This window comes from Rhinopithecus bieti, unplaced genomic scaffold, assembly GCF_001698545.2.
Source record: "Rhinopithecus bieti isolate Rb0 unplaced genomic scaffold, ASM169854v2 scaffold_10548, whole genome shotgun sequence".
Lineage (NCBI taxonomy): Eukaryota > Metazoa > Chordata > Mammalia > Primates > Cercopithecidae > Rhinopithecus > Rhinopithecus bieti.
Genome location: NW_016806834.1, coordinates 2,398,090 through 2,420,698, shown reverse-complemented (window position 1 = coordinate 2,420,698; position 22,609 = coordinate 2,398,090). Strand labels below are relative to the sequence as shown.

The window sequence follows — 22,609 nt, the reverse complement described above, 5'->3', positions numbered from 1 at the left end:
CAATCCCATTACTGGGTATATACCAGAGGAATATAACTCAAATTCTACCATAAAGACACACACAGCTGGATGCAGTGACTCACGCCTGTAATCCCAGCACTTTGGGAGGCTGAGGCAGGTGGATCACCTGAGGTCAGTAGTTCGAAACCAGCCTGGCCAACATGGTGAAACCTGGTCTCTACTAAAAATAAAAACAATTAGCCAGGCATGATGGCAACTGCCTGTAATCCCAGCTACTTGGGAGGCTGAGGCAGCAGAATTACTTGAACCCGGGAGGCGGAAATTTTGATGAGCCGAGATCACTCCACTGCACTCCAGCCTGGGTGACAGAGTGAGACTTCCTCTCAAAAAAAAAAAAGACACATGCATGGCCAGGTGGGGGTGGCTCATGCCTGTAATCCCAGCACTTTGGGAGGCCGAAGTGGGTGGATCACCTGAGGTCAGGAGTTTAAGACCAGCGTGACCAACGTAATGAAACCTCGTCTCTACTAAAAATACAGAATTAGCAGGGGCATAGTGGTGCAGACCTGTAATCTCAGCTGCTTGGGAGGCTGAGGCAGGAGAACTGCTTGAACCTGGGAGACAGAGGTTGCAGTGAGCCAAGATTGTACCATTGTATTCCAGCCTGGGCAATGAGCGAAACTCTGTCTCAAAAAAAAAAAGACACATGCGCACGAATGTTCATTGCAGCACTGTGCACAATAGCTAAGACATGGAATCAACCTAAATGCCCACCAATGACAGACTGGTTAAAGAAAATGTGCATATACACCATGGAATATTAGGCAGCCATTAAAAAAATGAGATTATGCCTTTTGTGGGAACATGGATGGAGCTGGAGGCTATCACTCTTAGCAAACTAATGCAGGAAGAGAAAACCAAATACTGCATGTTCTCACAAGTTGGAGCTAAATGATAAGAACTAAGGAACACAAAGAAGGAAACAGCAGACACTGGGGTCTACTTGAGCAGGAAGGGTGAAAGGAGGGAGAGGAACAGAAAAGATAACTATTGGGTCCTGAGTTTAATAACTGGGTGATGTAATAATATGTATGACAAACCGCCGTGACATGTGCTTATGTAACAAACTTTCACATGTACCCCCAAACTTAAGATAAAAATTTTTGAAAGAAATAATGATTTCCAGAAATCCTATTTGTTAATTTTTTTTATTTTTTAACAAAATAAGATATTATCCTTGATTGTCCTTGTATATCTCTATACAGCATGAGCTAGCTGCTGTTTTCTAATGTTTGCTGTCTGCATTAATTAATGCTTTGGTTGCTATGGTGAATTATAGAGCATAGGAAGATGCATACAAAGAATTGAACTTGTGTATTCCACTTAGCTTCAACCATCATATGGAAAAGATTTGCTGTATGTTTTACCATTGGCCTCATCAGAACATCTACTTTTAAAATTCACTAGGAAAAGGAATGAAAAGGAAAAATGTCAGAGGTATTTAAACATTGTTTTTCATAGATGTTCTTCCTTAAGTCAGCTTGAATAAGTAGTAGGAGGAGGCTCAGGAAAACATTTATTAATGTTTTCATAACCTAATGTGACATAGTCATCTTTGTGAGGTATACAATTGAGCCAAGCTCTAAGAGCCTATCCCTGTATCTAGGTTTTGTCCTTACATTTATATAACCTACACCCACAGTTTACCACCCATGACATTTTCTTTCCTCTCCAGTAGTACAAAAATACTCTGCCACCCTGAAATGATCAGACTGAAGGACAGTGTTCTCTTGCTATGCTAAAACCCACTTGAATTTGTTCCTTCCCGGTTCTTGCCTTTCTTTTCCATAAGAGACAGATACATTCTCCAGGCAGGTGATGGTCAGAGGATAGCTATGGAGAAGCGACATCGTTTTCCATGATGCTCTCATTTGTCTGCTTAACCGCTTTTTAAATTGACTTATCAGATCAGGAGCTCAAAACAAAGGTGTTAACTGTCTGATTCTTCCCATTAGTCACCAAGATGGTCACTGTACCCCTGCAAGAGAAAGATTCCCTCCCTTCTTCTTAATAAAATAATCTGTGCAATTCATTTATTTACTTAAGTAAATAAAATGTATTTATTTGAGTAATCCATTATTCAATTTATCTTGAGCAAATATATATATTACTTTCCTACATTTTTCATTTTTTTTGGTGAATATAATGTCCTTTCAGCCTTGAGTATTTTATTGTTTCTGAACACTTTAACTGCCTCTTATCTTCCTGCTTTTTACATAGTCTGTAACTATCTGGGTAATTTTCCAGTCATCTCCCTTCCTCCCTCCCCTCTTTTGGAATCCCCCATAGTCTCTTCTCTTCATCCTTTTGTCTATGTGTACCTGCCGTGTTTAACTCCCATTTATAAGTGAGAACATGCTATATTTGATTTTTCTGCTTCAGTTATTTCACTTAGGATAATGGCCTCTTGCTCCATCCATGTTGCTGCAAAGGACATGATATCATTCTTTTTTATGCCTGCTTAGTATTCCATGGTGTATATATACCACATTTTCTTTATCCAGTCCACTGCTGGTGAATACTTAAGTTGGTTCCATAGCTTTGCTATTGTATATAGTGCTGGGATAAACATGAGTGCATGTGTCTTTTTTATATAATGATTTCCTTTCCTTTGGGTAGATACCCAGTAGTGGGATTTCTGGGTCGAATGGTAAGTTGTTTTTGTTTTTTGTTTTTCCTTTCTTGAGATAGCATCTCGTTCTGTTGCCCAGGCTGGATGGAGTGCAGTGGCACAGTCACAGCTCACTGCAACCTCGATTTCCCAGGCTCAAGTGATCCTCCCATCTCAGTGCCATCTACCTGCCCCCGGCCTCGCCAAGTAGCTGAGACTATAGGGGAATGCCACCACACTGGGCTAATTTTTAAAAAAAATTTTGCAGAGTTGGGGGTCTCACAATGTTGCCCAAGTGGATCTCGAGCTCCTTGGCTCAAGTGATCCACCTGCCTTGGCCTCCCACAGTGCTGGGATTACAAGCATAAGCCACCAGGCCCAGCCTTTTTTTGTTGTTGTTTTTAAGGAGGAAGAGGGGACATGAGCAAGGACGTACCCTGTGCATTTGCTCCCCTCCCTGTAGCTTGATTGCTAGTTCTGTTTTTAGTTCTTTGAGCTAACTCCATGTTTTCCACAGAGGTTGAATATAAATTTATATTCCCACCAACAGTATATGAGCATTCCCTTTTCTCCGCATCCATGCCAACATCTGTTGTTTTTTGACTTTTTAATAAACCAAAATAGTAAGAGCCATATATGACAAACCCACAGCTAACATCATACTGAATGGGGAAAAGTTGGAAGCATTTTCCCTAAGAACTGGAACAAGATGAGGATGTCCACTCTCACTGGTCCTATTCAACATACTGAAAGCCCTACCTAGAGCAGTCAGGCAATAGAAATGTAAGACATCCAAATTGGAAAAGAGGAAGTCAGATTATCTCTGTTCACATTCAGTAGGATTATATACTTAGAAAACCCTAAAGATCCCTCTAGAAGATCCCTAACTTGATAAGTGACTTCATTAAAGTCTCTGGATACAAAATCAACATACAAAATGAGTAATATTTTATGCACCAATAACATTCAAGCTGAGAATCAAAGTAAGAGTGCAGTCCCATTTACAGTAGACACATACACAAAATACTTAGGAATATATTTAACCAAGGAGGTGAAAGAACTCTACAAGGAGAAGTACTTAACATTGATGAAATAAATCATAGATGACACAAACAAATGGAAAAACATCCCATGCTCATGGATTGGAAGAATCAATATTAAAATGACCATATTACCCAGTGCAATCTACAGATTCAACACAATTCCTATTAAATTACCAACATCATTCTTCACAGAATTAGAATCCTAAAGTTGATATGGAACCAGAAGAAAGCCTGAATAACCAAGGTGCTTTAAGCAAAAAACAAATCCAGAGTCACATTGCCTGACTTCAAATTATACTATAAGGCTACAGTAACTAAAAAGCATGGTACTGGTACAAAAACAGACACATAGATCAATGGAACAGAATAGAGAACCCAGAAATAAAGCCACATACCTACAACCAACTGATCTTCAATAAAGTCGACAAAATAAACAATGGGGAAGGACACCCCATTCGATAAATTGTGCTGGGAAAATTGGCCAGCTATATGCAGAAAAATGAAATTGGACCCCTATCTCTTAACCATATACAAAAATTAACTCAAGATAGATTAAAGGCTTAAATATAAGACCTGAAACTATTAAAGTCCTAGATGAAAACCTAGGAAAAATATCTCTGGACATTGGCCTGGGCAAAAAATTTATGAAAAAGATCCCAAAAGCACATGCAACAAAAACAAAAGTAGACAAATAGGACTTAATTAAACTAAAGGGCTTCTGTACAGCAAAAGAAATAACCAACAGAATAAATAGGCAACCTACAAATAATGCCTCCAACAAAGGACTAATATCCACATCCTACAAGGAACTTAATTAAAAAAAAAAAACCATTAAAAACTGGGCAAAGGACATGAAAAGACATTCCTCAAAAGAATTACAAGTGGCCAAAAAACACTTGAAAAAATGCTCAGCATTACTGATCATCAGAGAAATGCAAATGAAAACCACACTGAGATATCATCTTATACCAGTCAGAAAGTCAGATGCCACCACTCTGGTTTTACCTTCCTACCAGCTCTTCTGAAGCCTTTGTTATTTTCTTTCTCTCTCTTGCTCTCTCGCTCTGGCTCTCGCTCTCTTCTCCCCATCACCCCATTATTTTCAGCCTCTTCTCTGCCGACTTCTTTTTCCACAGGTTATAATCATACTAATTTTCTTTCGTTAAATAATAAATTTAAAGCCTTTGGTCCTAGATTTTCCTGTAAGTTATGGCCTTCCCTTCATAGCCAAGCTTCTTGGATAAAGAAGTCCGCAGTTACTGTCTTCTGTTTGTCAACTCTTACTCCACTACAACACACTGAAACATTTCTTGCAAAATCACAGTAGTAAATCCAGGGGACTCTCAATTCTCACCTTGCTTTCCCCACTGCATCATTTCACACTATTAACCATTCTTTTCTTCTTAAGACTCAGTTGGCCCTCAACCTCTCCCTTCTGGTTCTCCTCCTACCTTTCTGAAAATGTCCTTCTCAGTTGCTAATGCTGGCTACTCTTTTTACTTGTTTTGTGGTTGTTAGGGACTCACCAAAAAAGTCTGTCTTTTGGTTCTCTTCTTATTCTACATGATCTCCCTAGATAACACTCATCTATTCCCATGGCTTTAGCTACCACATATTCAGGGAAAGCACTAGACCTGAATATGCAGATGTCTAGTGGGCATCTCCATTAAAATATTCCACAGGTATCTAAAACACAACGTGTTTTTGTCTTATGCTCAGTAAATGTCCTTTTTCTAAAATCTAAACCACTACACCTAGTTACCGAAACCAGAAAACAGTTATGGACTCCCCCTTTACCCCTATCCTCCACATTCAGTCATTGACCAAATACTGAAGATTATGTATTTTTTGTGACTGGACATCCAGTACCTCCTCTTTACCCTTTCTAGGATGTCTTTAGTTCTAGGTTTCATCATATCTTCCCAGAAGTCTTACACTAACCTTTTATTCTCCAACTTTTCCCAACAGTTACACCCAATTCATTCTTGCACGGCTGCCAAAACTATCCTTCAAAAAAGCAAATTTGGCTGGGCACGGTGGCTCACACCTGTAATCCTAGCACTTTGGGAGGCCAAGGTGGGCGGATCACCTGAGGTCAGGAGTTCAAGATCCCCAGCCTGGCCAACATGGTGAAATCCTGTCTCTACTGAAAAATACAAAAATTAGTCTGGCGTGGTGGCACGTGCCTGTATTCCCAGCTACTTGGGAGGCTGAGGCAGGAGAATCGCTTGAACCCAGGAGGCGGAGGTTGCAGTGAACTGAGATCGCACCACTGCACTCCAGCCTGGGTGGCAGAGAGAGACTCCATCTCAAAATAAAAAGCAAATTTGATCCTGATAACCTGTGAAAACCTTTCAGTGATTCCCCTATGACCTATGAGATTTGAGGTCTTCTGTGAGCTGGCTTATGCTTCTCCCTCTTTCTCTCACTATGTCCCCAACTTCACTTCTGCCCCAAAGGAAGAGTTAGGATGAGTCCAAAGTTTTTGGCCCAAGCAACTAGAAGGCTAAAGTGACCATCAAGTAAGATAGGGAAAGCTATAGGTAGAACAGGCTGAGGGAAGATTGGGGATTTAAAACATGTTGAGTTGAGAAATAATTAAACATCCAAATGGAAATGTCAAGTAGACAGATATTTAAGTCTGGAATTTAGAAGAAAGGTCTGGGCTGGAGATGGAGATTTGGGAGCCATCAGCAGATAGATGTATTTACAACCAAAAAACTGGGTGTGCTTATCAAGGGAAGGAAATATGCTGTTTCTCTGGTAATTAGTAATGTAACCACTTGTCAGTGTGGCTGTTGAGCACTTGAAATGTGTCTAGTGCTACTGGGGAATTTAATTTTATTTTGGTTAATTTAAATTTAAATAGCCGTAAGTGACAAGTGGCCACTATACTAAATGGAGCAGATGGAAGGAATGAGTTTAAGTTAAGAAGAAGGGAGGACCGATGTCTGGGCTCTGAGTATTCCACCATTAAGAGGTCACAGAGATGAAGTGGGACCATCAAAGGATACTGAAAAGTATCAAGGGAAAAAATCAAGTATGAAATTTTCTGGAAACCAATTGAAGAAAGTGTATCCAGGAGGAACAAGTGATCACCTCAGTCATATGTTGCTGACAAGTCAAGTAATATAAAACTGTTCTACCTCACCTATCATCAGGCAGTAGTTTCATAAGGAGCTCACAACCTAGATCGCTCCCATGCATAGTTCACAGTAGGATTTGCACTCCTATGAGAATCTAATGCCTCCACTGATCTACGAGGAGGCAGAGCTCAGGCCTTAATACCCGCTGCTCACCTCCTGTTGTGCCCCCACCAATTCCTAACAGACCACAGACTGGTATTGGTCCTCAGCCTGGGTTTGGGGACCCTTATCATAATTGACACTTTACCATAACAACCTCTTCATCACTGGTAGCTTGTATAACTGTTTTATGGAGGGGGATTTTTGGGGTGTGTTTGTTTGTTTTTGAATATGGAGTCTCACTCTGTTGCCCAGGCTGGAGTATGGTGGCACGATCTTGGCTCGCTGCAACCTTCACCTCCCAGATTCAAGCAGTTCTCCTGCCTCAGCCTCCCGAGTAGCTGGGATTACAGGCACCCGCCACTATGCCCGGCAAATTTTTTATTTCTAGTAGAGACGGTTTCACCATGTTGGCCAGGCTGGTCTCGAACTCCTGACATCAAATGATCCACCCACCTCGGCCTCCCAAAATGCATACAGGCATGAGCCACCGTGCCTGGGCTTGTATAACTTTTACTGGGGAATCTCTGCAATTTAGAAACTATCTGAACATTTCAAAATAGCCACAATAGCTGATTCTGTTTCAGTGAGGTCCCACAAGAACAAATACTCTCTTAGTTAATTCCTTCAAGGTATTTTAGAAAGAGACAAGCAGGAAGGAAATGTAGGGTTAGGGTTTTTTTTTGAGATTTATACACAAGCATGTATATTCCTTGATTAAAGATGTTTCTGGTTAGTTTTGTGCAGTAACATTCAAAATGGATGCTTCGGCCGGGCGCGGTGGCTCAAGCCTGTAATCCCAGCACTTTGGGAGGCCGAGACGGGCGGATCACGAGGTCAGGAGATCAAGACCATCCTGGCTAACACGGTGAAACCCCGTCTCTACTAAAAAAAATACAAAAAACTAGCCGGGCGAGGTGGCGGGCGCCTGTAGTCCCAGCTACTCGGGAGGCTGAGTCAGGAGAATGGCGTAAACACAGGAGGCGGAGCTTGCAGTGAGCTGAGATCCTGCCACTGCACTCCAGCCTGGGCCACAGAGCGAGACAACGTCTCAAAAAAAAAAAGAAAAAAAAAAAAATGGATGCTTCTGCTTGATGTAGTTTCAGTGTCCAATGAGTGATTTAACAAAATTATTTGCCTAGTAGGATTAATTTTATCTTCTTTTGATAGCATGAGAAAAGAAAAACAGGACAAACATTAATGATTTTGAAAATAATTTGATCTCCTTCTTGGTGATATCTACAGAAGGAGCTGATAGGAGGAACATTCATTTTGTTATGAAGCCATTTTGATAAGGATTGAAACAGGAAACAGTGAAACAACACAGTGCTACTCAAGTAAAGCTAGTGACTGAGCTGTGTTCACATGTCCAGTATCGGCTACACTCATGGTTTTTTTGGTTTCCATGGTTTCTTTTTCTTGGTTTATCAAAGGATTCAGAAAAAATATTTCAAGAAAAGATGGAGTTCCTAGAAGCACCATTAATTTATGTGTCCCATTTTTTTTTTTATACTCAAAATACTAAATGTTTCTAGTTCCCATGTTTTGGGGACATCCAAATATGCCAGTTCTTTCAAAAATGTTTTGAGGTCCTTGGACAGAGGCCATTGTAATAGCACTGTACTAAGTATTTGACAAAGGGCTTATACATGAAAGGAGATGTGTAGTATTAATACAAACATAAAATAGTGCTGTATTGATAGCATGTGACGGTAAGGCATTCTGCACCCTCTTGAATATAAAAGAATATTTCTGCATTTGGTTCCAGCAAACACTATTGTGCTATTCTGAAATCCACAGCACAGAAATTATAAGACATCCGCTCATAAACAGAAAGCAAATCACTATTCAGCATTTCCTGCTCTGTTTCCTGCCAATTTCAGATAATTAAAACTTTTTTTAAACCTTTTATTCTATTCTGCTTTAATTCTGCTTCCTCCACCAAAAAAAAAAAAAAAAAAGGTTTAGAAATTAAAACTCTGTGTATATAAGTCACAGTCTTTTTTTTTTTTTATCCTGTGATATTATCTCATTCTTCATTATTGCAGACCTCAGGATATCATTGTGTTTGTAATTGGAGGAGCCACCTATGAAGAGGCTCTAACAGTTTATAACCTGAACCGCACCACTCCTGGAGTGAGGATTGTCCTGGGAGGCACCACGGTGCACAACACGAAAAGGTAAAGGAGAACATTCATTCTACAGCTGTGTCCTCCTTCCCAGAGGATAAAGCTTAAATTCCCTTTATGTTGGAAAAATTTGGTCAATACTAACCAAACTGCTGTAGACTGAAATTCTCTGGTGTTTGCAGCTCCAGAATAAGTTAAGAATTTGTGAAACAAAGGATCTATAGTAGTTAAGTTCGTTAAAGTTCATAAATCTCTTAATTTGGTCAAAGACCTAGAAAGTAAGAACCATCTTACACTGTTAACAATTTGTATTTCCTGTGTGTTCAAAAAAGGAGAAACAGTTGGATCTACTTCATAAGGAAGGGGGGAAAATTAAAAATTGTTTTTTTTTGTTTTTTTTTTTAAAGAAGGAGAAACCTAATAGCCACAGCTTAGACTTTCTTAATGGTATTGAAGTCTGGAAGTTTTTCTGTTTTGTTGATTAACTTTATTCACTTAGCAAGTATTCAGTAAGAATACAAAGATGAATAATCTAAAGATCCTACCTCAAGTTATTGTCTATTAGGAAAGATTTAAAAATAAGAAAATACGTGCCCAGAGAGGCAGATGAAAGGGCCAAGGATTCTCAGAGAGACTAAGGGAAATTAGCAAATGTTTCACATAGAAGATAGTATATTAGCTGAGCCTTGGGTGAAAAGGACATATGGAGGGAGAGCACATTCTAGGTAGAGTTAACCACATGAACAAGTTATAAAAGCTGAAGGCAACATACATACACAAAGAACAGCAAATAGTCAACTAGCTGGAATGTGTGTAATAAAGTGAAAAGATGATTGAATGCCATCATTGTGGAAGGCCTTGAGTGCCAGGCTTGGGAATTTATACTTTTTTACATAGAAAATGGGGAATTATTGAAAGCAGTGATTACAAGAAAGCCACAGTGTTTAAGGAAGATTAATTTGGCAGCTAAAGGTAGAAGAGGAAAAGACTGGAGAACCATGACATGATTGTTGAATCTAAAGATTGGTGACCCTGAGAGATCTATGCTGAGCCATGTATGCATAGATAATTTGGAGTCATTAAAAGTATTTATGTACTTTTTTATTTTGTATGATTATTTGGTTTTTAATATAACTTTTCTCCTTTATTATGGAAGTAATATGTGCATATTCTAAATTTTTTTATTTCAGAAAGTACAAAGTACAAAGTTTCCATAATCTAACCACTTGTTACATTTTAGTGTTTTCAGGCCTTTTTTCTAAGCCTGTATAGATGTTTGTGTGACTGTGTGGGCAGAAAGGGATGTCATCATACATTCTGCCTTTTAACTTTCATTTTGCAGTCTGATGTAAACATCTTCTAGTGTTGAATATATAATCATTCATTCATTAAACAAATATTTATTGGATAAGATTTCTTGGGTTTGAATCCTGATTTCCCTTATACTATTTTTGTGAACTTGGGCCAACTACTAACCTCTTTCTTAGTGTCCAGAACTCACTGGCCATTTATATATTTCTTTTGTGAATTGCTAGTTCATATTCTGTGCCCATTCCACAATTGGAGTATTCCTTTTTTTTTCTTAATAATTTTTTTTAATGTGGCACAGCTACACTATGGAATACTATGCAGCCATAAAAAAGGATGAGTTCATGTCCTTTGTAGGGACATGGTTGAAGCTGGAAACCATCATTCTGAGCAAACTATCGCAAGGACAGAAAACCAAACACTGCATGTTCTCACTCATAGGTGGGAATTGAACAATGAGAATACTTGCACACAGGGTAGGGAACATCACACACCGGAGCCTGTCATAGGGTGGTGGGAGGCGGGAGGGATAGCATTAGGAGATATACCTAATGTAAATGACGAGTTAATGGGTGCAGCACACCAACATGGCACATGTATACATATGTAACAAACCTGCACATTGTGCACATGTACCCTAGAACTTAAAGTATAATAAAAAAATAAAAATAATTTTTTAAATTCTATGTATATAATTAAGGTTATTGGCCATTTGTCTAGTATATATTTTGCAAATCTTTTCCTCTATATTTTGTTTTATACTATTCATAGTGTTTTGTTGTATAGAAGTTTTGTTGTTATTATTTTAATTTTATATTGTCACAGCTACCTGTGATTTCTGCCTTTGGTGTCATGCCTGGAAGGTTCTTTCCTACCCAAGATTATGTAAATACTAACATGCATTTTAAAAATTATTTTTAGGATACATATTTAACATGATATCTTTACAGTCTATCAGAATTTTAGTTTTGTGTACACAGTGCTGTAGGGTTTCCTTTTATAATTTCTACAGAAATATTGCAGTGAGGGGCTTTTTTCTTCTTGACACCAAATACACCAGGTCTTTCCCAACACCATTTTTCCAATTCTCTAGACACCAACTGGATATCTAACAATTTGATTCAATTCTGACACGATCTACCTGGAGTTAGCATCGCATCTCGAAGTTAAAAGGGCTTAACCCCACAAGACCACCCCTACTTCAGATGCCAGTCACAAGTCCCAGACCGCCTGAGTGACTGGTTGTAAATCAGGGGTTCCCATGACCCCTTCCTCAGGTTTGATAATTTACTAGAACAGTTCACACAACTCAGGAAAACACTTTACTACATTTGCCAGTTATTGTAAAGGATACAACTCAGGAACAGTCAAATGGAAGAGATGCATAGGGCAAGGTATAGGGATGGGGTGTGGAGTCTCCATGCCTGCTCCAGGAACACCCACCCCACCCCAGCACCTTGATATGTTCACCAACCCACAAACTCTTCGAACAATATTGGGTAGGGGTTTTTATGGAGGTTTCGTTATGTGGGCATGCTTGATTAAATCATTAGCCCCTGGTGATTGATTCAGGCTCCAGCTGTTTCCCCAGCCCTGGAGGTTCAGCCGTGAACCTGAAAATTCAAAGTTTCTTATAAAGGCTTGGCCTTTCAGCCAACTAGCCCTCACCATGAAGCTACCTAGAGGCCCACCAAGAGTAATCTCATTGAAACAAAAGACAATCCTGTCACCCTCAGCACTCAGAAAATTCTTAGGGAATTAGGAGCTCTGTGCCAAGAATGGGGACAGAGACTAAATATCTTTCTATGATACCACATACATGCACTTATACACAGGCATTTCATTATGTACAGAAAAGTATATAAATGATAAAACAGCTCAGTAAAACATTGCAAAGTGAATGTATCTATTAAACAACCGCTGAGTGTAATGATCAAGAAATAGCACATTACCAGCACCCCCCGCAGCCTTTCTTATTCCTCATGCTCCCTCCTTGTCACAGATCCCTGCAAAGTATTCATTATTATGACTTCTGTCACTGTAGATTCGTTTTACCTGTTCTTAGAAGATATTTTTTGAATAAAAGAAGAAATAGACTGGGCACGGTGGCTCATACCCGTAATCCCAGCAGTTTGGGAGGCCAAGGTGGGTGGATCATATGAGGTCAGGAGTTTGAGACCAGCCTGGTCAACATGGTGAAACCCTGTCTCTACTAAAAATACAAAAATTAACCAGGCGCGGTGGCAGGCGCCTGTAGTCTCAGCTACTCAGGAGGCTGAGGCAGGAGAATGCTTCAACCTGGGAGGTAGAGGTGAGCCGAGATCATGCCACTGCACTCCAGCCTGGGTGACAGAGCAAGACTCTGTCTCAAACTAAAAAAAAAAAAAGAAGAATAAATAAAGACTAAATTTAATCTATTTCTGCCTTTCTCACAAATAATATAAGAATCTTAGTGTTTTAACTGTAATCACCTTCCTCCCAATTTGTAAACTATCATTGTCCAGTGTTTTGGTTTTACCTTTTTAAATTCCCAAATTAATCATTATTTTCAGTAGTTAATGTTTATTTGTATTTACCCACATATTTGCCCCCTTTTCCCCCTCCACTTTGTTTCTTTCCTCCTGGCTCTTTCTTCAATCCAATTTTCTTACTAAAGAACATTCTTGCCTGAATCCCATGCCTGTACTCCCAACACTTTGGGAGGCCGAGGTGGGCAGATCACTTGAGGTCAGGAATTCAAGACCAGCCTGGCCAACATGGTGAAATCCCATCTCTACTGAAAAATACAAAATTAGCCAGGCGTGGTGGCACATGCCTGTAATCCCAGCTACTCAGGAGGCTGGAGAATCGCTTGAACTGGGGAGGTGGAGGCTGCAGTGAGCCAAGATCGAGCCACTGCCCTCCAACCTGGGCAACAGAGCAAGACACCATTCTATATATATATAGAATAATATATTCTATATTGGCCAGTAGTTTAGGAGGCCGTGGCAGGAGAATCACTTGAGCTCAGAAGTTTAAGACCAACCTGAGCAATATAGAGTGACCCTGTTTTAAAAAAAAAAAAAAAAAAAACGTAAAAATTAGCTGTGCATAGACTAGGCATAGTGGCTCACACCTATAATCCCAGCACTTTGGGAGGGCAAGGCAGGCAATATGTGTTAAACCTTCATCTATTCTTCAGGTCTCTTAATCTCTCATTTTTATTATCCATCTGCTATCTCTCTGTGCTGTCTTCTGTATAATTTTTTCAGATCAGTGTTCCAGTTTAGTAATTCTTTCTTCAGCTATATCTATGTTTAATTTGTCTACTAAGTCCACTAAGATTATATTTTTATGCTTATGAGTTCTATTTGCTTCTTTTTCAAATTTGCCTGATGTTTTGTGAATATCCTCTTTTTTTCTCATGTTTTCAAATCCTTTATTTTTCCTAAACCATATTAACTCTATAATCTGAACTACGTGGAGGTCTAATTCTGCCGTTGTATCTGCTAACATTAGCTCATGATGAAGCGTTTCTGCATGTGTTCTGTAATTTTGACTTATGAGTTATCTTAAGAAGGGTTTTATCTATAGCACCCATGAGGAGCTGACATTCAAGATCTATCTCTCTTACATATTTTTTCTTTCATTTTTGCTAGGTACCCCAAGAGCATTGTCAGTCTGGAATCATTTTTATGTTAGTTTCTATACTTAACGGTTCCTGAACCTTGCAAAGCATATCTGCTTCTGCAGATAGATTCTTTTAGTCCACTTTTTCAGTGAGAGTTTCTATATTACATGGAAATCTCAATTTTGATTTATTTTCTTACCAAGGCCTAAGCCTTCTTTCCTGACCCTCTGTGACTACTAAAACACAGTGCCCTTGTTTAGTAACACTGGCACACACCTATTAGATAGTGGTAGCATCAGTTTATACTTATCAAGCTAAGTTTTTATTCCCTTTTTGTGCTGACCCTTGGCAATTCCTCTTACTTTCTAAAGAATTTAGATATTCATTTAAAAGGATGTTTGTTGTTTTTTATCCTGCATTTGTACGTGTTTTATTACAAGATAATTTTCACCTTATATAATCTGCCTTAATTCCAGAAATGGAAGTGTCAGTGTGGTTATGATCTTGGGAGTAGATAAAATGGTAGTGACATTATAGAAACTCCATTTTGAACACTAGTAGATAATATTATTGGGAAAGATAGCTGTGCATCCTAAAATGCCAAACTGAGGCTTTTGTACCTAATTCAGGGTCACCTGTTGAATATTTTTGAGCACAGAAGTGACATAATATTATTAGAGCTGTTTTATTCAAGTTTCTCCCTTTGCTGCTAATAAAAGTAGTAATCGTTCATACTTATTGAGTAGATACTATGTGCTAGGCACTGTACTGTATACTTTAAATCTATTAACTCATTGAATCCTCACATAAAGTTTCTACTGTTGTTATCTTTACATATGGAAACTGAGGCACAGAGAGATTAACTTACTCAAGTAAACATGACTAGTAAGAGATGGAGCTAGTATTGGAAGCCAGAACCCATGCTTTTGACCACTATGCATTTCCTTCCTGTTACTTGAATGCCTAATACTGCATTATTCTCTAAATAATATTTAATAATTTAGGGTTCAAAAAGTTTTATTTATTACTTGATGGTAGCCATATAGGATTTTGTCTTCTTGATCCAAATGAGTTATTTCATGAATGTTTAGTTAATCATATGCTTTTAAATAGGCTTCCATATCAGAATTCAAAAAGATGAATTGGCCCTTAAGTGGTTCCTCTGAGAGGTAATATTTCTCACTATTTGTAGCCTTATGGCCAGTAACTAAGAATTGTAGCATCATCCCTTTAATTTGAAATATCAGCAGGTTAAAATTAAATGTGTATATCTCCATTTAAAAAAATAGGCTGGCTGCAGTGGCTCACGCCTGTAATCCCAGCACTTTGGGAGGCCGAGGTGGACGGATCACAAGGTCAGGAGATTGAGACCATCCTGGGTAACACGGTGAAACCCCGTCTCTACTAAAAATACAAAAATTAGCTGGGCATGGTGGCGTGCACCTGTAGTCCCAGCTACTCAGGAGGCTGAGGCAGGAGAATCACTTGGACCTGGGAAGCAGAGGTTGCAGTGAGCCAAGATCGCCCGACTGCACTCCAGCCTGGGCTACAGAGGGAGACTCCATCTCAAAAAATAAAAATAAATAATAATAAGTAGGTGGGCCGGGCATGGTGGGTCATGCCTGTAATCCCAGCACTTTGGGAGGCCGACGTGGGTGGATCACCTGAGGTCACAAGTTTGAGACCAGCCTGGCCAACATGGGGAAACCCCATTTCTACTAAAAATATAAAAATTAGCCGGGCGTGGTGACAGAAGCCTGTAGTCCCAGCTACTCGGGAGGCTGAGGCAGGAGAATCATTTGAACCCGGGAGGCAGAGGTTGCGGTGAGCCAAGATTGCACCACTGCACTCCAGCCTGGGCAGCAAGAGTGAGACTCTGTCTCAAAAATAAAAAGTAAGTAAGCAAGTAAAATAAAAAAAAATAAGTTGGGGGCCAGGCATGGTGGCTCGGGCCTATAATCCCAGCACTTTGGGAGGCCAAAGTGGGCAGATTGCTTGAACTCAGGAGTTTGAGACCAGCCTGCGCAATGTGGCAAAACTCCATCTCTACCAAAAATACAAAAAAGTAGCCAGGCGTGGTGGTGCCACCTGTGGTCTCAGGTACTTGGGGGGCTGAGGCGGGAGAATCACTTGAGTCTGGGAGGCAGAGGCTGTAGTAAGCTGGGATAACATCACTGCACTCCAGCCTGGGTGACAGAGCAAGACCCTGTCTCAAAATAAATAATGTAAGTTGGATTTAGATAGAAAGATAGATTAGTAAAGATTTTTAGATATGTCTTTGTAATTTAGTCATATTACATACAAAAATACGTTTTAGATGTGTTTGACTAATTACTAGTGCTATGGGCTGGGTATGGTGGCTCATGCCTGTAATCTCAGCACTTTGAGCACTTTGGAAGCCCAAGGCAGGCATATCACTTGAGGCCAGGAGTTCGAGACTAGCCTGGCCAACGTAGTGAAACCTTGTCTCTACTAAAATATACAAAAATTAGTCGAGTGTGGTGGTGTGCGCCTGTAATCCCAGCTACTCGGGAGGCTGAGGCACGAGAATCACTTGAACCCAGGAGACAGAGGTTGTAGTGAGCCGAGATGGCACCATTGCACTCCAGCCTGGGCGACAGGGCAAGACCCTGTCTTAAAAAAAAAAAAAAAAAAGGTACTATGAATAAAGCTTCATTTTCTGTTCAAAGAAAAAAATAAAACAATGGAACATCTAAGGTTTTCCTTAAATTAGTATTCAAGTTCCTGACAAATGACCTTTTGTTTTTTGGGGGATGGAGTCTTGCTCTGTCGCCCAGGCTGGAGTGCAGTGGCGTGATCTCGACTCACTGCAACTTCAGCCTCCCAGATTCAAGCAATTCTCCTGCCTCAGCCTCCAGAGTAGCTGGGACTACAGGCATGCACCACCACACCCGGCTAATTTTTGTATTTTTGGTAGAGACGAGGTTTCACCATGCTGGCCAGGCTGGTCTCAAACTCAGGACCTCAAGTGATCCACCTGCCTTGGCCTCCCGAAGTGCTGGGATTACAGGAGTGAGCCACCGCACCTGGCCTCAACGAATCATCCTTATATAAAATTAAGAAGGTAAGGCAGCCCTGCAAAGGCTTTATGCTAGATTCTTCCAGCTATTGTCAGCGTTTGTATCTCTGTGTGACCTAATAGCATGCTAAGCAGTACACTGTATTACATTTGAGCCAATATCTTAGCAATAAAGATTCAATAAAATTTTGGACAGAATTGTTCACTGGCTTCCTGACCAATGAAACTTTTACGAAGAGGGAGTTGCTATGACAATCACCAAACGGGAAAAAATATTAGTTGATTTTTGCAATATATAAATGATTTAGTATCAAGTGTTTATAGTTTACTTTTATAAATATATAGCCCCTAGCCAATAAGTAAATAGTGAAATTTATCATACCAGTAAGAAGATGATGGAATTTATATTTCAGAGGCCAGTTAAAATTGTAAAGCCTTAAGTAATTGAAAGCAATAGTTTCAGCTTTGAATAGAAAGGCTCAGTTTTCATGATGAATGTAGGATACCTTGGGTATTACTAACATATTTAGTAAGTTTGCAACTCTTAATACATATTGGAATCTTAGACTCTCAGTAATGGAAAGGCTAATATTTTTTTAAAATCAGTTTTATTCCTGGATATAGTAGGGCTGCAGTGAACTAGCCATAAAGACCTTGATTTGGAAGAGAAAACATTGAATAATTTGTTTCTGTGAATTATTAGGGTTTAATTTTGTAGGAGTTTTAGTGTATAATTTTCTCTGTAATATATGGGTTATTTCTTAAGGAAACAGGCCAAAAGAATAAATGATGACAAAAATACAGCCTTGATCTCAAGAGCTCTGCAGCACAGAAGTAGCTTTTTGAGAGACTAGGGAGATTAGAAAATGGTATACGTTTAGATTTGCCATGATATGTGCTCTCCTTTTATATTTAGAATCATGTAAGTCATGGTATGGTTGGCCATGTCTTACATATCTTACATCCAAATCCATGGATTTGCATTAGTGGGGACTCCAATAAACAGGAAAGAAATGATATCTTGTCACTGTGTGATGTGCTAATACAGAAGCTACTATCCTTCCAGAACAGGAAATGTCTTTTGTGGGATATTTATGGTCACTTGGTTTCCCTATTACAACTCTTAAATGAAATCTGAGATTACTACATATTTATTCTGCACTCAATTTTCAGAACTACCACCTACTAGTTTTTTTATTACTTAATCACTTAATGTAATGGGTAGATAGGTCAAAATTGATCTCCTGCATCCCAAAAAATAACAAGTACCCTTACCCCTCAGGTAGCAATTTTAACAACCTTGATCCCGGTTTCTCTATTTCTAACATACATCAAGATCGCTTTTACTGTAAATTGAAACAAAATCTTAGTTGTAAACAAAACTTAAAAATAAAGAATAGAAAGCAATTATTCCTTTCCTCCCTAGTATATTTCCAAAATGAACATAATTTTAGTGTGAGAATAGGGCCTTTGTATAAGTAAGCTCGTCATCTTAAGCCAGAAGTTACGTGAAGATACAGGTCCCTTAGATCCTAATAGGAAATATACATTAGTTTAATCTGAAATTCAAGTCATTCAAAGTTTTTTTTTTTTTGAGACGGATGTTTCTTTCGCTCTGCGCCCATGCTGTAGTGCAGTGTGTTTCTGTTTTTTTTGATTTCTCAGCTCACTTGCAAGCTTCCGCCTCTCGTGTTTACACCCTTATTTCTCCTGCCTCTAGTCCTCCCGAGTAGCTGTGGGATTCTATCAGGCGCCCGCACCTTTTCACTCCTCGGCTAGTTTTTCTGTATTTTTATTAGAGACGGTGGTTTCACCGTTGTTAGGCCAGGTATTTGGTTTCTTCGATTCTTCCTGACTCCTCGTGACCATCTTCCGTTCTTCGGTTTTTTTTTTCCTTCCCTATATTAGTGCTTGGTATTTACTAGCTTGAGCCATTCTTTTGCGTGCTTCCGATGATCCTCTCTAAAGTTATTGATTTTAAAGTGGCTCTTTCTTGCATACTTTATTTCTTTAAAACAGTTCTTTTGCGATAATATTTTTTAGTGATTCAGGCGCTGGTTGTAATGAAGCGGAGTTCTATATATGCAGGCCTTCTGTAGTTGTGTGATTTGTTTCTATAGGGTCTGCTCTGATTAGCTGTAATTGTGATTATCTTTGTTTAAACACCATTTAAAATAGAAGGCATGTATTTGCTGCTAAGACACCAAGGAACTTTGCAGAAGCTAATTATCTCCTTAGCAACATTCTTAATAAAATTGCCTTCTAAATAAAGAGAGGCAGTCAATATTTCTTCTCTTTCCATAGCCATATGAAGTTTAATATGAATTTTGTATTACTTCCCTTTTTCCTTTCATATATAATGAAATACACAGAAATAAAAAGTAGTAACCAATTACAGAGACTTCTTTAAAGGTATAACTCGTGCTTTTTTGAAGACCAAGAACCTGCCCTGAAAAAGAATCTGACCTGAACACATGCTGTCCTAAGCAGTTAGTCTAGTGTGTCTCTGGGGTCTGTGCAGGTTTGTGTGTACAGACTGTTATCTCCTGTCTCAGTATTTGCCCTTCTTATGGAATTACTTTCCTTCCTCTTATTACCTTATTTCCTCCTCTTCATTTGTCTCATTAGTTGTATTAGCCAGATACATATTTACTTGTAGGGCAGGGGGAATGTCGAATTTCAATTTCTAAGAATTATATATGGCATGAGTCATTGCTATAACATCACAGAAATTTTCATCAACATCTATATAGAACAGTCAGGAGTTCTAGTTATGAGTTCTGTAATAGATAAATATTTATTGAACATGTGAGAGCAATGTAAAGCCAGTAGTTTGTTCACTCAAGTATTTACTGAGCACTGGGATACCTCCATGAATAAAACAAAGATCCTAACCCTTGTGAAGCTTTCATTTTAATGCAGGGAGAGACAGAAATAAACAATAAACTTAACAAATAAGTATATTTTATAGTAAATCAGTATGTAATAAATGCAGTGGTGGGGGTAGGGAATGTGAAACTGTAAAGGGAAATTGAAAGTGCTTGGGGACAGTGGCTGTACGTTACACTACTCAGTATGGTATCAGGAAAGGCCTCCTTAAGAAGAGATATGTGTAGGCCAAGTGCCATGGCTCGTGCCTGTAATCCCAGCACTTTGGGAGACCAAGGCGGCCAGATCACCTGAGGTCAAGAGTTCAAGACCAGCCTGGCCAACATGGTAAAACCCCATCTCTACTAAAAATACAAAAATTAGCTGGGCCTGGTGATGCACTCCTGTAATCCCAGCTACGGGGGAGGCTGAGGCAGGAGAATCACTTGAACCCAGGATATGGAGGTTGCAGTGAGCTGAGATCGAGCCACTACACTCCAGCCTGGGTGACAGAAAGAAGAGTATGCAAGACTTAAAGGAGGTTGGGGAGTAAGCCACACAGGTAGAAGTAAAAAGCATTCCAGGCACAGCCACAGCTGTGTCCTAAGAATCATGCAATGCATTGCAAGAGCTGCAAGGAGGCTGGTGAGTCTGGGTGGAGTGAGCAAGAGTAGAAAGAAATGCAGTGTGACAGGCATCAATATCTGGGGCTGTTCCTGAAGCGCCTTATAGACTGTGAGGACTGCTTTTCACTAGGAGTTTTGGGTTGGGTTTTTTTTTTTTTAATGTTTTTATTGAGATATAATTTACATACCATACAAGTCACCCTTTGAAGTATAAAATTCAGTGGTTTTTAGTATATTCACAGATATATTCAACTATTACCACAGTCAATTTTAGAACATTTTCATCGGTTGGGCATGGTGGCTCACACCTGTAATCCCAGCACTTTGGGAGGCTGAGGCGGGTGGATCACCTGAGGTCTGGAGTTCGAGACCAGCCTGGCCAACATGGTGAAGCCCCATCTGTACTAAAAATACAAAAATTAGACTGGCACGGTGGCATGCACCTGTAATCCCAGCTACTTGGGAGGCTGAGGCAGGGGAATTTCTTGAACCCAGGAGGCGGAGGTTGCATCATGCCATTACACTCCAGCCTGGACAACAAGAGTGAAACTCCTCAAAAAAAAAAAAAAAAAGCATTTTCATCATATCAAAAAATCCCCCCCTCCAGCCCTAATAAACCACTAATATAACTTCTCTCTCTATAAATGTCCCCATTCTGAGCATTGTATATGAATGGAATAATATGATATGTATTTTGTGACTGGCTTCTTTCACTTAGCATAATGTTTTCAAGGCTCCTCCATGTGTAACATACATCAGTACTTTATTCCTTTTTATGACTGAGTAATATTTCACTGTATGCATGTACCATGTTTTATTTATCCATTCATCAATTGATGGACATTTAGGTTGTTTCCATCTTTTGGCTATTACAAATAATGCTGCTATAAACATTTATGTACAAGTTTTGTGTTACAGGTTTTTAAGCAGAGCCATGACACCTGACTTATGTTTTAGGAGGATCTATCGAAGCTAATGTGAATTAAGAGAATTATCCACCAAAATGAACATTTGCTTATTATAAAAATGCAAATTTCTAGATGTAGTTAAACAAACTATACCCATTATTTTATTCACCTGCAATAAACTGAGCCATTATCGTAGTTGGTTTTCTGAAGCACATGATCCTACCTTGCAAATAAATGAACATCTTGGTTTGCATTTTGAGCTGGCCTGCCTTATCACTTCACAAGTCAATCAATATTAAAGAGTTCTAGTCCCTGCCAGCAGCAATTGACACCTTTAAGTTAGCTGTGTGAGCTGAGAGGTCAAGAACCCAATCCATATAGATGAAATTGTTATCGTAATAGGCAAAATCCCTGTCTTCATGGCATTCAGGTTAGAAGTAGAGGGGAAAAGGGTGGCTAGGTTAATTCATTAGCCAACAGTGCTGCCATTGCTTGAGCACTACCTGAACTTTATTTAGTCTCCAGTACTTCTTAAAACTTTTGACAAATAGAAAAGACATATCCTGCTAGAAGATGGCACAAGAGCAACACTTCTCTCACTGCCAGATTCCCTTTTAAGCCAATAATAATTACTGTTCATAGTACATTCTTTGTCATACTACTAGATTCAACTAAGCCCTCATTAGCTATAAACTTGCAGAATAATTAATGATCCCATTTTCAATTATTTTCCCCATAAGCAGCAAAGACAGATAGTGCTGGCAAACAGATCAAGGAAAATAGGCATTCCCCTTGACCAAGTAATTCATGCTCATTGTTAAAAGAAAGTAAAGCCGGGCACGGTGGCTCACTCCTGTAATCCCAGCACTTTGGGAGGCCAAGGCGGGTGGATCACGAGATCAGGAGTTCGAGACCAGCCTGACCAACATGGTGAAACCGCGTCTCTACTAAAAATACAAAAATTAGCCAGGCCTGGTGGCTCGCACATGTAGTCCCAGCTACTCAGGAGGCTGAGACAGAATTGAACCTGGGAGGCGGAGGTTGCAGTAAGCCAAGATCACACCACTGCACTCCAGCCTGGGTGAGAGAGCAAGACTCCGTCTTGGAAAAAAAAAAGAATTATAAAAGTAAAAATCATTCATATACCACAACTCAGAGCTAATCACTGTTAATATGTTGGCTTTTTTTTTTTTTTTTTTT

The 22,609-nt window shown here is 39.4% G+C and overlaps 1 protein-coding gene across 2 annotated transcripts in view; it reads left to right on the top strand.

Moving 5' to 3' along the window:
• Positions 1–22,609, top strand: part of VPS45 (vacuolar protein sorting 45 homolog) — a 90,510-nt gene that overhangs the window by 43,694 nt on the left and 24,207 nt on the right. For both annotated transcript variants that reach the window (XM_017877843.1, XM_017877844.1), the window contains exon 14: positions 8,969–9,100. In XM_017877843.1, the coding sequence (XP_017733332.1) occupies positions 8,969–9,100 (132 nt within the window). The remainder of the gene's footprint in view (positions 1–8,968; positions 9,101–22,609) is intronic.